The sequence below is a fragment of the Chelonoidis abingdonii genome, chromosome 2 (assembly GCF_003597395.2).
Source record: "Chelonoidis abingdonii isolate Lonesome George chromosome 2, CheloAbing_2.0, whole genome shotgun sequence".
NCBI classification, from domain to species: Eukaryota; Metazoa; Chordata; order Testudines; family Testudinidae; genus Chelonoidis; species Chelonoidis abingdonii.
The window spans coordinates 143,982,160-144,000,451 of NC_133770.1; the positions used below are offsets into that span (position 1 = coordinate 143,982,160).

An 18,292-nucleotide genomic window follows, 5' to 3' on the forward strand; every position below is an offset into this window, starting at 1 on the left:
TATGGGCTGCATGCATATCTGTGCAGGCAGCCAGTTACACCCTAACTCCATTAGTTTGTTATCGAGGAACAGATTGCGAGAGGGCACAATAAAACGACATACATGCACTGCAGCCTGATGTTTCAATAAGATTCAATGTAATACTAATAGGGGACCACCAAAGGACCATTTGCGTGGATAATTCCATTGTATCCCTTCTGTAAAGGAATGGATTGTTGGTGTTTATTACAGCAGTAATGACCCCCATTAGTTATCTCAGTTTGGGATCCCAAGCCTAGTGCAGAGTTAGAAGTGCAATGTCACAACTGCCTGCATAAGCTCTCCAGTGAACTATCTTCACAAACAGGTACCACCATAGACTTACTGTTTTTCTGGTATGTTTAAACATATTGCAATAAAAATGTCATTGCTTCATTTATTTTAGATATTGTTATGGATATGGTATCACAGACTTTATTGAGCAATTAAAAAATATACACAAAGGACAATTGTTTCTTTTTTTTCCTGTATTTTTCAAAATTTGATTTTCTTCCAGTTGAAGAACCCAGTTTCAAATATGAAAAGGGCACTTGTTTCTACAGTACCTGTGTACAACTTGCTCAGTTCCAAGTATTGTATTCGTTTCTTGTTACTGCCGCTGTGGTTCTCTCTCCAATTTGGGAACTAAAACACTTTTTGTTCCAGGAATGGTAACTAAGTTGTTCTTTCTGATTCTATTTCTCCATAGAGTTCAGCTAACTTCTTAAACTCTGGTCCCCAGTCACCAAGGTAATTATAATCCTGGTCAGAGTGTGTAGTGACTGAATCCAGAGAGCTGATAGATCCGGCTTCTGATCTATGACCCTCATACGCATATGTTTGTATGGAGTCGTAGGGAGGCACACTGGGATCGAGATCTGCCTCTGCCAATCTTTGTTTAATAAATTCATGAACATCTATACTGTTCAGGCTTGAAGAAAGCTGGTGCCTAGGTGCGTGGTTCACGTCAGGACGCACATCCCTCCGATACTTCAGCTCCTCAGCAGCTGATGGGTTCCGCAGGGCTGTGATGTCAAATGCTTCAGTGTCCTCCTCTCCACCACCTTCGTCATCATACGTGACAACGTTTTCCCGAACATCCTCCTCGGAAATGATCAGGGGCTCCTTTTTGCTGCGTCTTAATGTAATGAAAAGGACCACAATTGCTAAAGAGAAAATTGCAAATATTAGGTTATGTTTACAGACAATATATATGAAATAAGTAGCATACCTCTTACATGGGTCACACAAATACAATATCCCAAATAAAAACAGATCAGACACTTGTGGACTGCTATTTGGATTCTTGCATTATTATGTTGGGCTTCAACGGAGTTATGATTAACTCAGCTGTATGTTTGTAAACACCATGGCTTACATTTTCAAACCTGGATGCCTAAATTTTGGCATCAAGAACAAATTTGCAGCCGAAATGGAGCTGGTGTCCAATTGAACTGTGCCAATTTACATCTACTGAGAATCCAGCCACTAAAATCCACTATAGGCAATTAAATAAGGGCATCTTGATTTTCAGAGGTGTAGAACACCTGCAGCGTGCGCTGACTTCAATAGAAATTGCGGCTATTCAGGACTGGTAAACATAAGGCCACTTTTGTTAATACTCAGCTTTAGTTACAACTCTACTCCACCCTATGCCCTTCAACGGCTCCACTACTCAACACATACATTTCAAATTTCCACTTCCCATTATGGACCCTTGTAACATTCAGATTGCCTGAACCTGCATTGTGTGTTCCGGTGTACCATAAAGCTGGGCACATATAATGTAAAACATTGGAAGAATATGTAATACCCATAAACTAGAGTTTTTATGAGTACAGCTAAGGTTTACAGAACAGCCCATTGATGGAAGAACAGGCTCCATTGTCAATCAGGCCCCATGTCTGCAAGTTGTCACATGCAGATAGTCTGCTGTAAACATGTGCAGTCCCACTTAAATCACTGAGGCTCCATGTTGGCACAGCAGCCTGCCAGACTATAACAAGCAGTGCCTATTATGACTAAGAGGGAAATTTCCAATGGCACAAAGGGCAGTTGTGTGTCCAACCCATATTAATGATCAATGAGATTTGGGTGCCTAATTTCTGCTTTGAAAATCTTCACCTACTATACAAAAGATGAGATTTTTCAACACCGCATAAGGGATCTGGATGCCCAGTTCCTACTAAAAACAATAATCAATTAGCTATCAAATTAAAATCTTCAAGGTTTTGTTTTTTCTCCTTTTGGAAAAAACAGCAACAAATCACTCTTTCATTTGCATGTCCATGTATTTACACATATTGTGACTGTAATGTTGATAACATAACTCAAGTGAATTTCTGTACATTTTAAAGTTATACTCTAAAACCCAAGAAATGGCTGAAATAAGCTGTGGCGAAAGGAATCGGTAGAAAGAGCACAGGCTTTCAAGATAAATTCAATTATTTAAGAAATGTATGTGAGTCACAAGACAAATCCCATTGTTTCAAACATTCTCTGTTAGAATGCATAAAAACACATGGATAGTACAATGACGTTTATGTACAGCAAGTTGTATCTTTGCCAAATGAGAATATTAAGTAATGGGAAATTAAAACTGGTCTGGGCAAACAGAGAAAATTCATATCCAAGGACATTTACCTAATGGAATCATTTCATCATTTAATATGTCTCCTGCCTCTCTTGATTATGTTGTGCATTGATATCAGCTCATCCCACAGAGGTAATTAGAAAGTGGCTTTTGTAGAGTATTAATAGTGCTTCTTACAGAGTAATGCAATTCAAAAATCTTTTCCTCATCTCTCTTCTTTTCCATTTTTCCAGCTGGTCTAGAGATGATCCTTGAGTCAATGGCTTTCTGAAATCTTTCCAAATTACCTGGGAAGCTCTGCAATGCTAATTACTCTGACCTCTTGAAAATGTTTTCTATGGGATGACAGTTTTTCATCAGTAGGCTTTAAAGACATTTTTCCCATTAATTTTAGCAAAATCTATATATAAAACCACAGCTTTATATGTCTAATTACCTCTTTTCACAAGTAATCCCTGGTTCAGAAACACGTTATATTAAAAGCAGCTACTGCCACATTCTGAAGGCTAATGAAAGGATATCAGTATTTAACTAAGAGAGTGGCTTACCCAGAAGAATGACGACACAGAGCAGAATTGCAATTAAGGCTCCTGTGCTCAAACCGGCCGAGGAAAGGAAAGCTTCGGCATGGCAAGTCCGAACGCGCCCATCTCTCTCACATGCACAGACCCTGATCGTAAGGGTGCTGCTGCTGCTGAGAGAAGGAATTCCACTATCAGAAATCAAAATCGGGAGGTAGTAGACATCTTGCGTAGTTCGACTGAATCTCCTCCGTCTGGTCAGGATACTGGCTGTGTTATCTATAACCACAAAAAGCGGGACACCATGGCTTAATGAAGAATAATTATGATTATTTATTGTTTCTGTCATGCCCAAGGATGTGAGAGACACCTTCCTTCCTTAGAGGTTTTTAAGGTCAGGCTTCACAAAGCCCTTGCTGGGATGATTTAGTTGGGGATTAGGTTCTGCTTTGAGCAGGGAGTTGGACTAGATGACCTCCTGAGGTCCCTTCCAACCTTGATATTCAATTCTATGATTCTATACCTCAACAGATAGTCCCTGCCTCAAAGGGCTTACATTCTACAATTTAAACACTGCAGGACAAAGGTGTGTGGCAGAGGAAAACAATAGAGGGGAGTGGGTTACATAAATAGCATGTGGCAGCTTTGCTAGTTCACATATGCTTCTTGGCGACTTGGGCCTCATTCTCACTTAAGGACGCTTTATACCATCTGGGTAGTGAGAAAGGACCTGAAAGGGTTGTAAGTGTAACTTACGTCCACTTAAAGTCCCATTTTCCACTACTGCAGTTGTGTAAAAGGTCTTTAGAATAAATGAGAATAAAGCCCTTCAGTTTAACTGACTGTGTTTCTTATAGGCTTCACAGCAGAAGTGAATTATCAGGAGAAATCTGAGTGAGGAGAAGATGGTGGCCAGAAAGCACCAGCTGTGGGAAATTCAAGATGGATATGAGAGTTGACAGTGTGCACTAGGGCAATGGGCATGGGAAGTTAGAAGGAAACACTTGGGACTTGGCTACACTTGCAGCCGTATAGCACTGGGAATTAAAGCTGTCTTTGTACAGCTGAATAGGGAAAGAGCTGCAGTGTGGCCACACTGACAGCTACCAGTGCTGCAGTGTAGCCACATTTGCAGCGGTGTTGAGAGTGGTGCATTATGGGCAGCTATCCCAGCATTCAGGTGGCTGCAACGTGCTTTTCAAAACAGGGGGGTGGGGTGGAGTGTGACAGAGAGTATGGGGGAGACAGGGCATGGATTTTTGGAGCTGACACTGTGTGTCAGCTCCCTGCCTTGCAAGTTCCGACCCCTTCCCCCACCCCTCTCTCATTCACTAAATGCAAATAGCGTTGTTTTTTTCCTCACAGACCAGATAAGCAGCTGCTCTGAAACGGACCCCCCCACCCCGCCCACCATGCTGCTTCTCTCCTCAAGCAAACACTAGCTGTGGACATTCCAAAGGGATCCATCCCCCTGCCTGCCTCTGCTCATTCACTGCAAACAGTAGCTGTGTTTGTTTTTTAGATAAGCAGTTCTGGGAGCCCCAAGTTCACAACAAAACAAACAATGGCATCACAACAAAACAAAGAGTGTTATCTTTACGTAAAAGCATTATGGGAAGCATTATTCCTCTCGTCAAGGTGGAGTACATGCAGCGCTGTAGCCAGGGAGATGCAGCGCTGTAGCTAGGGAGATACAGCGCTGTATGTGCCTTGCCAGTGTGGACGGGGAGTAAGTTACAGCGCTGTAAAGCCACCACCAGCGGTGTAACTCTCAAGTGTAGCCAAGCCCTAAGCTAAACTTGAGGGAACGAGCAAATGGATTTGAGTCATAGCAGAACAGAAGAAGGGAGAGAGGAAGTTCATGTTGAATTTCATTATTTAGAAGATACTCAGGTCCAGCTGGCATGCACTGCAGTTAATAGCGATAGTGATTATTTTAATTTTACGTTTATGTGATAGTAGCACTCAGAGGCCCTCATTAGCATCAGGACCCCGTTGTGCTATATGTGCAAACACATAAGACGACGCTGTTCCTATTCCAAACAGCATGCAATCTAAGAAGTCAAGGGCAAGAGGGAATTGATACATTTTTACACACATATACACATCTACAGGAGTATTTTTTAGTAATTATAAACAAGAGTCACTTATCCCCATCAACATATTACCAAATCCATTCTTAACTGGTTGATTTCTTAACGACATTGTGAGCAGAGATGAATCCTGAGGAGCAATATGAAAAAGGAGGATAGTGGCCATAAAGATCGGTTCAGAGAGTGTTGTGATGTTTTCAAGAGAAACTTGTAAGTGAGCTGATGTGTTTGATATCACTGGCAGAGCCACGGAGATGGGTCATCATGTATGTGTGATGCAATTAGATGGATACATATAACCATGCAGATGTATCTCTGTAAGAGTGGAGTGATTAAGGGCAGGGAGGAGAAAACAGTGGGATGATTTTGTAATATTACTGGGAGTCACCAGATGATACTTTTACATAGACACCCTCACAAGCTTTGTTTAATCAACTCTACAGGCAGGAAGATCTTGCACAATGTGTGGTTGGGGCAGTTCTTTTAGGAAATGGCTTTCACATCACTATTCAAGTCTGTTCACTGCCTGACTCTTTCTGATTGGAATATTTTTGTTTAGGTGTTGAGCTCCTGTATACAGGACATACTGAAGCAAACAATCATTATATGGTTTCAGAAGCCTAATGAGTGCTGAAGAATGCTAAAAAAGAACAACTGACCAAGATTATGGCATGTGCTGAAGTCCATCCAACTAGGATGAATGAGGAAAGTATATATTTTCCTGAGGAGTGGAGGAAATTGAAGCAGGAAAGCACATACACATTGCCAAGAGTCCTGTTAAAGGGTCTGAACAGTTGGGTTGGCTTAGTGAGGCTTCAAGACTCTGCCTATAATGCTTTGGGAAAGGGGCACACCAAGAGAACTAGGTAGATGTCACTGAAAAATGGATACAGGTGCAGGAATAGAGATAGGATGGCATGTTCCAGCCCACATGGCTGGTTGTTTTCCATGGTGGGGAGGGGTCATGAGTATGGCTAGGTTGGGTAGGTACTACTTACTTGGTTTTGACTCAATATGCCAGCCCTTTCTCTATCAAGCTCTTTGTGTCAATATTTTAAATATTGATCTCATCTGTCTCTCTATCCTAACATTTCACCCATGCGTGCAGCAAGATCAATCTACTTATGTGACCCCCATCACCATGGCACTGGAATGCTTGGCAATCATTAATGAATTTTGTTCTCAACACCCTGTGAGGTTAGATATTATTCCGTTTTTACATGTGGGGAACTGAGGCAAAGGGCAGATTAATTGATGTACCCAAGGTAACATAGCAAATCTGTGGCTGAGCCAGTGACTGAATGTGTTTCCCAACTCCCAGTCAAGTGGCCTATTCACTGTGCTTATTGGTGCTTTCTTGGATGACTTAGCTAAATACACATACCTTTGTCTCTCTCATTTCTACTGGTTGCAATATATAAAACTGCCTCTTAAGTCTCCTTCTGCACTTAAAGATCAAGGTGCACTTTTGTGGGTTATACTCTGGACTGGCTGCCCAGCAGACTTCCTCTCACTCTTTTAGTGGTATGCTGCCTGCTTGCTTTGTTGCTCACAAATCCATGATCAGGCCCCATGTATAACAACACAAATAGATCATTCTTTTAAGTCATTAATACCCACTGATAGCATAGTTCCTACAAAACAGCCTGAGAGTGTGGAAATAATATTTATAATGATACAATCTCTCCCCTCCATTATTGAGGTGCTAGAGTATTGCACATTTAAAATAAAATAAATGAAAACCCCTCAGTAATAATTAAAAGGGTGTCAAATAGTCTGCAAGAAAACCCCAACAGAAATATTACACAAGAAATACAGCGAATCTGTTCAGCTGCTTTTGATTTTGTGACACAGACCTTATTCCAAAATACACCTAGAAGTGTATACAATACAAACATATTTAAGACATCTCCAAATAAGCTGATAATATTTTAGTTTTTTATGCACTGTCTGGGAAGTAGACTTAGTGAGACTCTGCAGCCATGACATTTTATAAAGAAAATCAAGATCCCTCGACTAATATTCACTGTTTCACCATTGAAGTCCATGCTATTTCCACCTTATTTTGCAGCTCCCCTCATTTTGAGATACATTTGTGTCACTTGATTGAAAAGATCAAATTAGATGTCACTGGGATTCAGATTACATATATTATATTCAGAGACCTCTTCCCCAGAGCAGGGTGAGTACTGACCTGCAGATTCTATTCATAGACTATGGCATGGAAAGAGGTTCATCAAGTTCACACATTCACAGGTTTTACAGGCCTCTGCCAATTTAATTTTAAAAGAATTGGAAGATTCATAAGGCTTTTTTGATGAGAGGTTGGAAGAGCTTGTTCTTTGATACATGTAAGACATTTTACATTTAATAAAATGCTTTTCACAAACAATCTCAGTTCTTTTATTCTAGCGTATGGATGGGGTGCTGGGGTATCCTGATGCTGCATTGGCTACAAAAGACCATAATATTGACCTCAATATTCATTAAACAGTGGGGTCTCTTGTCTGGCTTGTTGGAAAAGAAGTGTGCCCTCTTTAAGGACTAGAAAGCAAAGGAGTGACTTTTGGCAGCAGACCAGGGCAGCATGGAGTTTCTGACCCGTCATCCAGAGGTCACCATAAGAGAGGGGGGACTGTATAGATCCATGCTGGTGCAGAAGAAGCCCTCTTTTACCTCGACCAGTGGAACAGCACCCATCCTACCACCCATGAAAGTGGTAAAATACCAGGTTTGGTAAGGTTCTGCTGTGGGCATTGCACTAGTTGCTCCTTTCTTGGGGCTGGGGGGGAGAGGGGGAGGATTTTTTCCCTTGCCAATAGATTGGTGAAAGCAAAGTGTTTTTTTGTTTTTTTTTTCCTTTCCTCAAAGCAGGTTCATTAGGCTTAGCTGCGTGAACATGAGACAGAAATTAGGGCAGGAGTAGGCAACCTATGGCACACATGCCAAAGTTGGCACAAGAACTGATTTTCAGTGGCATTCACACTGCCCAGGTCCTGGTCACCAGTCCAGGGGACTCTGCATTTTAATTTAATTTTAAATGAAGCTTCTTAAACATTTTAAAAACCTTATTTACTTTACATACAACAATAGTTTAGTTATATATTATAGACTTATAGAAAGAGACCTTCTAAAAAACGCTAAAATGTATTACTGGCATGTGAAAGCTTAAATTTAAGTGAATAAATGAAGACTCGGCACACCACTTCTGAAAGGTTGCCAACCCCTGAATTAGGGTATGATGTATGTAATTATGTAAATGTGGTGTGGCTGTCCAGTGCAAATATGCCATAGTGAAGGGACACAATGATCAGACAAAATGGATTGGTAAAGAAGATATACTTTAAAGAAGCAGAAACAGAAATATGGACTGAGTTGCTATATACTTCAGTTCCCAAAACTGCCATTGACTTCAGTGGGGACAGGACTTCACACATTGTCATTGTTGACCTAATAACTCAGCCCATATCTGAGATAATTCAAGTTAACTTGTTCTGACCTTGACACCAAGAACAAGATCCTTAGTAATTTTCATACCCCAAAGTACAATGTTAGGCAATAATGTTTTACTTAATATGTCAAAATTCCCATTGACTTCAGTGAGGCCAGGATTGCACCCCATGTGTTTTGTAGTGTAAATCTGCAAACCACTCTAGAGCTAGATTTGCAAAATGTGAAGGAGGATCATCGTACAGAAGAGCCAACAAATCTGACATTTTCAGAACTTGTATCTTCCAGAATGCAATATCAGGCCTTAAAAATCCATCTGAATTGCATTCTATCAACCAGAATTTTCTTCTGATGAAACAGCATAACCAAAATGTAGGCAAGTATTTTAATTTGCAGCATGACTTTTTAAAAAGTGCCAAATCCTGGCACGGGGCTCCTGGAATTGCAATGAAGTCAATGAGAGTTGCAGATACTCAGCACATCTCAGGATGTAGTGTTATATACACAAAAACAAAACAATTTTAGACTAGAATGGTCAATCCCAGGAAAGGTTTGATTTCAAGTTGTAAAAAAATGGGTCAAGAAAACACCACCACAAAGTTATCTAGACAATATAATAAAGTAAAAATATCAAGAATACATTTAAGGACTAAAGCTTGTAGTGCAATTCCATTTTGGTGACAAGTAACACCATATCCATCAACTGAGCATCAACAGCTGCATCAGTCATGATGCTCATCCCAATACAAGTTATCCTCAGTTCTTCTACAGCTAATCAAAAATGTAGTAGCAAGTGATATTAAAAATACCGATGATGGCCCTTTACTTCTATTTGTGATTCGTTATTATTCTGTTGTGATGGTGTCTACAGGCCCCAACATATAAGCTTAGTTACTCTGTGTAAATTTAGACAGAATAAGAAGTTCCTACAGTATTTGCTCATGTAAATCTGCCTGGGATGACATCCAAAAGAGGCCCAGTCTTTAAATCTGGGCAGGAAAGCATAACCTTCTTCTTTCTTTCCCGACATAAATCTAACCTAGAGTGAGCGATCTGATGCATGCAGCTAAAGCAGCAGTGACAAAAATGCAGTCTGTTAAGGGAAAAAAAAATCAGAGACTAATACAAGAGAAAAAAGTGAGCCATCCTGAGCAGAAAGGGTTTAAAGTCACACAAAAAAACATGAATAGCAACCTAGCAATGATGAAATAATTTAATCGTGGAAGCTTATTGGCAAAACTGTGAAGGAAAGAATATTGAAACAAGAGGTCTGATATGAAATAAGGCAGCAGATAACTGCAGACAGTGGAAAATCTATTGTGAAGATGAAAATCCAAACTGAAAAAGCACAAAGATGTCAAAAGAAAAAAAAAGAGGGAAGGTTGAGAGAAGATGAAATAAAAAAGTCATGGACGAAGTTGACAGATGTAACGCTAGAATGAAGAAATCTTGAAAGAATGAAGTTTAACCTGCACCCCTGCAAATGAGAAGCTGACATTTTTATACTATATAAAATACATTTATAAACACCAAAGAGTTGGAAGAATGGAATTCAACAACACTTTTAACAGTTTTTCATTTTTAAGTAATTTAAAAAAAGACAGGAACCATCAAGAGGCATGTTTTTAACACAAAAGCAGTTAGAGGCAAGGTCTCTAATTTAGAAATGCCCTTGATCGTGATCATTTGGATACTTTATATCTTTCTAAAAGTACCTATGGTATGGAATAGCTAGATAAAACCCTAGATGGAATGTGTCTAAGGTCTCTATAATAGTAAGCAAAATTAGAGCCATGTGTACAAAAAATAAATATTGTTTTTTCCCAGTGGAGGTTTATAGGTATAAATACAAGCAAAGGAGGTTGTAGGTATGTCTTGTGATGACGGAACAGAGGGTCCAGGGGTATCAGTATGTCCATATATTCTAATGTTCATTATTACTATGGGGGAAACCTTGATAAAGGTAATACCTAGCTGTTATATAGTGTTTTTCCACAATGGATCTCAAAGTGCTTTACAAAGGAGGTTAGTATCATTACCCCATGTGGGGAAACTGAGCACAAGAAGGTGAAGTGACTTGCCCAAGCTCACCCAGCAGGTCAGTGACATAGCAGAGCTGGTGTTCAACATCTCGGTCTAGTGACTAAATATAAATAAAGTGAATAAATGTATAAAAGTTCAGCCAAACTTTTGCTCCATGACTTTTCATCCTATGTTTTTTATATTTACATTTGGTGACTTTTCTGAGGGAAGAAGAGAAGTTGGACAAGGCATTGGGAGGGAAATTATGGACTGTGTAACTTATAAGTGGGAAAACTTAACATCAAACAACAAATCCCACAAATGTAGAAGGCTAAAGATAGTGGGGTACAAAGAAAGATGCTAGTGATCCATTTAAGGGTTATGGGGGAAATAACAGAGAGAATTTCTTCTGATAAAAGAAAAGTGACAGAGGCAGATAAGTAAGAAGGCAGATATATAGGAACTGAAGCAGTTACAGGTTGGTTCACCACGGCCAGAAGTGAGCCAGCCTTTGTAAATAGGCTAGATGGTTCATGTTCAATGACCTATCTATACTTCTTCCATAACAAAATATACTCTGTACATTCCAGTAGGCCCTTGAATCCTTTACAAAGCTGAAGACTTCCTTCCTGAAAAGATCTAAATTCAGAAATTGGGTCCAACGGCTTGCTGGGGTAAGAGGTTTGGCTGCTAAGGGGCTAACTTAGAGAGGAAGGGAGATTTTTCAGGTTCCAAGCTGTGCAAACAACCGTAGTTCATAATAACTGAACTTTTATACACATGGGCTATGCTTTGCAAATACATGGAAGCTGGAACCCAAGACTCTGCTCAAGTGGGTATGAGGTTCAGTGTAGAATATTCCACAGACCTCTAAGCAATCTTTCTTTACACTTTGGAATTGTAGACTATGAATCCAGACTATCCTGCACTCAAGACCATTATTATATTCCTCTTTTTTTCCAAAGTGCCTGTTCATCTCTGACTTATTATATTTTGTTCCCTACCTGAGAAAGACAATGCAGGAATAGGAAAAATATCAAAGAAACTGAAATCTGGTACTAGTTCTGGTGAAGGTGAAAGCAGGAACACTTTGTAGACTACTAATTTATTTATTATTCAAAATTTGAGTACTCAATTGACACATTATACACTACAGGCAGGCACAAGAGAAATGGAAGTAAAAAATAAAATAAGAATCCATTTGTTGCTTTAGGCATATTTTAATTTGTTGCTCAGTTCTGCTCATGTCAGCGGCTGAATTTTTAGAAGTTCTCTGAGATATTGTGACTAATTAAAAATAAACAAAATTATCAAGGAGACAATGTTTGCATTGGTAATATTCCTAAAGTGATAGCGGCCAATTTCTTTTTTAAATACATATTTTATATTTTTTCATTAATATTTACAAATACAACAAATTTACCAAAATGCTAGATTCAATATAATACACTAAGTAAATAAAGAGGGTTAGAATAAAGGGAGTCAAGGGGAAGCAACATATTAATCCTCAGAGTCTACATTAGCCACAGAACTCTAAAAAGTCAGCTCAGATTGCTCTGTATTTTTGGGATATTTCTTTACTGCAGAATGCCAGTCATTTGTTAGCTGCAAGGTCAGCCATATCACTGACTCAGGCATACATATTTGGTGAAGATTAACTTTTCAATTTTTTCACGATAAATTTTTTAGCGACCAAAGCTGACATTGGAACCTCTCCAGTTTATTACCAGGTAATCTCCAGGTATCAGAAATATACCCAAGAATGAAACTTAAGGGAAAGGGCTACAACTTAGCATCCAATATCAAATTGCTCTTTTGACCTACCTCATACCAGAAATTCTTGATACAGGGGCAGTCCCAAAATGTATGCACCAATGTACCATGAAAGTTACATTTCCTACATCAATTAGCATTTATGAGGTCCATTATCATTTGCCTATGTGGGGACCACTATATCCAAAAAAATGTTTTTCGGTGAATAAGAGATAGTCTCAGGTCTATAGTTGCTTTTTTTCTTTTCTTTTCTTTTTTTCTTTCTTTTTTTTTAACATTAGGTACAATTGTATTCTATTGGGTCACAGATTTGTGTATCCAAATCTCTCTTCCAAGCAACGCCCCAATTATCAATCTTTGGCAGAGTTTTTTGGGGCAGAAAATTGAAAAAGGATACTGCTGGCCAAGTAAATCTAGGAAGTTTTCTCCAAAGTAATAAAAGTTCTGGAGTTTCTGTAGCTCCCAATGCATCCAGTCCAAACATGTTCATTAGTAAATGCTTTAATGGGAGATGTTTCAATGCTCAGGGGTTGGGCAAGCCAAATTGTTGCTGAAAATCTACAAATAGTTTAAATTTTTCATTGCCTATTATAGGGATTGGCAACCTTTGGCACGCAGACCAATCATGGCTTCGGCCCACGCTGCTTCCCACAGCCCCCATTGGCCTGGAACAACAAACTGCAGCCAGTGGGAGCTGTGATTGGCTGAACCTGCAAACACTGTAAGTAAATAAACCGCCCTGGCCCACCAGCGGATTTCCTGATGCACCGAGTGCCAAAGATTGCTGATCCTTGGCCTATTAGCTGCAAAACAATCATAATTCCTGTCACCATCCAATCCAACCAGTCAAGGTTTTGCCACTGATTTAAAAAATAAGATTGCGGTATGGGACCGCTTCTTTATGGAAGAATGCATGGAAGAAGAACTTTCTAGCCAAGTTTGACAAAGCTTGCTTCATAGCTGTTATTGTGGAAACTCTGGAGTCTTCAAATCCATAATAATTCAATCATACAGTGTCTGAAATGGGGAGAGGATTGACCAATTCTCATACAATCATAGAAGACTGAACACTATGTGCAGCCATATCTGACAGCCCCAAAGATGCCTGGCTTAACAAAAAGAAGAGCTCATAATTTTCAAAGTTGGGAAAGCCAAACCTTCCCAGAGATAGGGGGAGCCATTCAGAACCAGTCTTCGTTTCTCATCTACACCCTAAAGGAACATTCTGAAAATATTATTGAATTTCTTAAAATAAGTTTGAGGACTAGAACTAGGGACATCCCTCAGAAGATACAAATTCTAGGAAGGACATTCATTTTCAGTATATTAATTTTACCCCATAATCTGAGGGGTTAAGGAGTCCCATCTCCCCAAATCGTTAGGTACTTGGGCAATTGTTGGTTCTCTCTATATCTTAGGAATGTCTTGTATATTTTGTATTTGTATAATCAGTATTCCTAAATATTTTATGTAAAATGACTGCTATTGACAGTTCTGATTTAAGAAAAGGCCTTTATGGACGTAGTTGTTAATGCCTAAGATTTCTGATTTACTCCAATTAATTTTATATCTTGAGAGGTGTCCAAACTTTTTAACAGTGGTTAGAAGGTTAGGAATGGTAACTTTAGACTTAGATACAAATACAAGAGCATCATCTGCATAGAGCATAGTGTTGTACTCTGTTATCCCCCACCCTGATATCATAAATATATTGATTTGCTACAACTTCTAGAGTTAAATCAAACAGAAGAGGACAAAGGGGGCAGCCCTGCCTCGTTCCTCTCTGTAACAGAAATGGGGCAGAAATAGTACCTTTGGTCACTTCCCTGGAAGTCTAGTTAGAGTACAAAAGTTTAATCCAAGCAATAAATTGGTTACCAAATCCAAATTTTGCTAGCACATTGGGGGCTAATTTAGCTACAACGAGTCAGAAAAAAGATCTTGGCGTCATCGTGGATAGTTCTCTGAAGATGTCAATGCAGTGCGCAGAGGCGGTCAAAAAAGCAGACAGGATGTTAGGAATCATTAAAAAGGGGATAGAGAATAAGACTGAGAATATCTTATTGCCCTTATATAAATCCATGGTACGCCCACATTTCGAATACTGTGTACAAATGTGGTCTCCTCACCTCAAAAAAGATATTCTAGCACTAGAAAAGGTTCAGAAAAGGGCAACTAAAATGATTAGGGGTTTGGAGAGGGTCCTATATGAGGAAAGATTAAAGAGGCTAGGCCTCTTCAGCTTGGAAAAGAGGAGACTAAGGGGGGATATGATAGAGGTATATAAAATCATGAGTGATGTGGAGAAAGTGGATAAGGAAAAGTTATTTACTTATTCCCATAATACAAGAACTAGGGGTCACCAAATGAAATTAATAGGTAGCAGGTTTAAAACAAATAAAAGGAAGTTCTTCTTCACACAGCGCACAGTCAACTTGTGGAACTCCTTACCTGAGGAGGTTGTGAAGGCTGGGACTATAACAATGTTTAAAAGGGAACTGGATAAATTCATGGTGGCTAAGTCCATAAATGGCTATTAGCCAGGAAGGGTAAAGAATGGTGTCCCTAGCCTCTGTTCATCAGAGGATGGAGATGGATGGCAGGAGAGAGATCACTTGATCATTGCCTGTTAGCTTCACTCCCTCTGGGGCACCTGGCATTGGCCACTGTCGGTAGACAGATACTGGGCTAGATGGACCTTTGGTCTGACTCAGTACAGCCATTCTTATGTTCATATGTTATATGTTCACATGAAAAAGATAATCACAGGCTATGTGGTTAAAGATCTTTTTTGGCATCAAAATAAACAAGAGCTAAGGGTACCCTAGTATCTCTTGAAGCAGCAATAATATCAATCAAATGACACAAATTATCTGAGCCATGTCTATTATGAAAGAAGCCTATCTGATTTATGTGGATAACATGTGAGACAACTTTGTCTAATCACATAGCAAGAGCTTTCACTGAAATCTTAGCATCACAATTTATTAAAGAACTTGGCCTGTGACTTCTACATACACCAAGGTCTTTCCCAGGTTTAGAAATATCTGAAATTACAACATTCTTTTAGAGTAGGCAGGAGAGTTTGCTCATTCTTGGCCTCATTGAACATGTTCAATAATGTGAGTATTAAAGTTATACAGAACTTTTTTGTAAAATTCAGTTGGGAATCCAGCGGCACCAGGAATCTTTGCAACTTTCATTTCTTTTACAGCTGACATTAGTTCAGTTATTTCTAGAGGTGCAGCTAAAAGTTACTTCTGATAATTAGAGATCCGTGGAAGAGACAATACACTAGAAAAGCCATCTAGGGCATCTTTGCTGATTCTGTCTTCAGCTAAATACAGTTTTGAATAAAACTGTTGAAAATCTTCATTAATATCTGATAATGTTTTATGTAATTTATTGCTACTATCATGAATAAGAGTCATCTTATTTCGGTTAGCCTTTAGCTTAAATCTATATGCCAATAGCTTGCTAGCTTTCTTGCCAAATTCCCAGCAGTTTTGCTTCAAACAGAAGAAAGCAAACTCAGCCTTTTGGGACAGAAATTTGTTGATTTCATATTTTAGATGAATGAGAGTTCTGAGTTCCTCTGGGAAGGAGGCAGATGCAGTCTACATCCAAGGCCTTAGTTTCCTTCACAAGGCGATCAAGTCTATATTCTCTCCATTTCTTTTTAAATGTGGCGTAAGAGATGAGGCAGCCTCTGATGAAGGCTTTAAAGGCGTCCCAAAGTGTGGCAGCTGATGAAGCAGTGGAGCATTTGTATTAAAAAAAATTCTAACTCCTGCTAAATACAGTTAGCAAATGATGTATCAAACAGCAGAAATGTGTTTAATCTCCATATTTTAGTTGGGGGGCTACATCCCATGGGGACCTAAAGGACATGATCAGATACAGTAATAGTATCAGTGCCACAATCAGTGACAGAATTGGTCAAGTTTTGTGAGAGTCAGAAATAGTCCAATCTTACATGTGTTGAATGAGCTGTAGGAAACAAAACAAAACAAAGAACACCCTGAACCTATAGGCTCTGGCTGTAGGAATACCCAATCTCTACACATTTTGTCATCCTAAATCAGCCATGTATGTTTTTTATATGGAAATGGAGAACATTTATCAAGGATTAGATCTAGAATTTTGTTAAAATCTCCAGCTCTAATAATACTATGGTGGCCCCATGTCATTTGTACTCATAAAACATTTATGAAAAAAAATTGGGATCATCCAGGTTTGGTCTGTAGAGATTGCAAAAGATGATTATAAAACTGCCAATTTCAGTCTTAAGGACAGTAAATCCACCCTCATTGTCAGACACAGTGATCAAAATATTAACATTCAACTTTTTATGTATTAGTATAGCAACACCCTTCGCTTTAGAATTAAAGCATCTAGAAACTGAGAGGCCTACCCAATCTCCTTTCTGTTTGTAGAAGTGGGGAGACAGATCTCTTCTGTTTTTTTCCCTGTGTTTTTGATTCAGAGAGGAAGATGCAGAACTAAAGGGTGTCTTGGGGGCTTCCACAGTTGGGTTGGATGGTGAGTTTTAGGGGACGATATTTGGAGATTCCCCATTGGCTGCTTTAGAGCTCAAGCAACCTGCATCCACCTCCATCACAGTGTCCTCTGGTGTCCAAGTTTTCAATTTCTGAGTCTTAATTTGTTTACATAGGACTATATTCTTAGGCATTTCCATTTCATTTCTTCACTGATAAACACTGGGAAAAACATTTCTTTCTGGTTAGTTTCAAAAGTACTGTCACAGGGTTGATCTGTCGCTCCAGTAGAGATGGCACAATGCACGGCCACAGTGCAATTCAGAGTTTGAGTTTAGGACTCAGTAACTTGTTTCTCAGCTAGCAGGGATTGTGAGTTGCAGATGGGGGTGGTGCACCCACTCAAACAAAGGGATGAAGACCCTCTGTGTGACTCTTTAGCATCCCCTCTGGTCAACTCAGGAGCAGAGGGGGATCTAGGCTTTTTCAGTTAAGAAATGTTTTGGCCAGAGAGAGGAGTGAAAAAAGCAGGGATCGTCACAGCTCTGAAGAGCGTTTAGCTGTATGAGTTCTCTCCCGCTCACCATGGAAAAACTCCTGGTATCTGATACATTCTTTCTTAAACTCTCTGCATGGCTCATAAGTTACCATCCCTTCTGCCCCCCTTTGCACTTGCAGCAGATTTCCTCTTTATTCATGTTTTTCAGTGGTGTGATAATATCTGAGCAAGACGATATATACCCTGTTGATGCCCCTCACGCTCTGGGGCTCAGTCTTACAGTTATCACCATTAGTACTAACGCTTTTCTCCTTTCCCAGATAGTTTTACATTTTCTCCCTTCCTGCTAATTCAGCAAAAATATGTTCTTTAAAGGTCCAGATTTCATGAAATATGCAGTGAGTATTTGTAATAGTTCTATAAGTTGTGCTAGCTTTTGGGTTTTCCATCCAGCTCTACCATAAAGTAGTGATTTCTTCCTGTGCTATTCTACTAAAAATAACATCAATTTCTCTTGTACCAATTCACTAAGTATTAGCGCTACCAGAGCAGTAAAAATGTGGGTGTGTTCGTGTGTTACATCTCCTAGTAACATCAATATGTGCTCTTACAGAATTAATTTTGAAAGTTCAGGTGGATTTCTCTATCTGGGAGAAAACAAAGGTGTTTGATATCAGCAACACTAGCATGAGGAGTTTACTTTCCTTTGCTTGCTATATGGTGATCCCAGCCTTGATCCCAGCATTACGTGACTTTGCAGCCTACTCAATATTAGACGACAAGTGAGCACAATCCTTGGAATAATGATACAGATATAAGCTCAA

General features: G+C 39.4%; 1 protein-coding gene across 2 annotated transcripts in view; it reads right to left on the reverse strand.

The window, feature by feature from the left end:
• Positions 1 to 204: 204 nt before the first annotated feature.
• CDH18 (cadherin 18) overlaps positions 205 to 18,292 on the reverse strand; it is a 973,183-nt gene continuing 955,095 nt past the window's right edge. For both annotated transcript variants that reach the window (XM_075062696.1, XM_075062695.1), the window contains 2 exons: positions 3,160 to 3,411; positions 205 to 1,184 (listed from right to left, as the gene is read on the reverse strand). In XM_075062696.1, the coding sequence (XP_074918797.1) occupies positions 694 to 1,184; positions 3,160 to 3,411 (743 nt within the window). In that variant the 3' untranslated portion in view covers positions 205 to 693. The remainder of the gene's footprint in view (positions 1,185 to 3,159; positions 3,412 to 18,292) is intronic.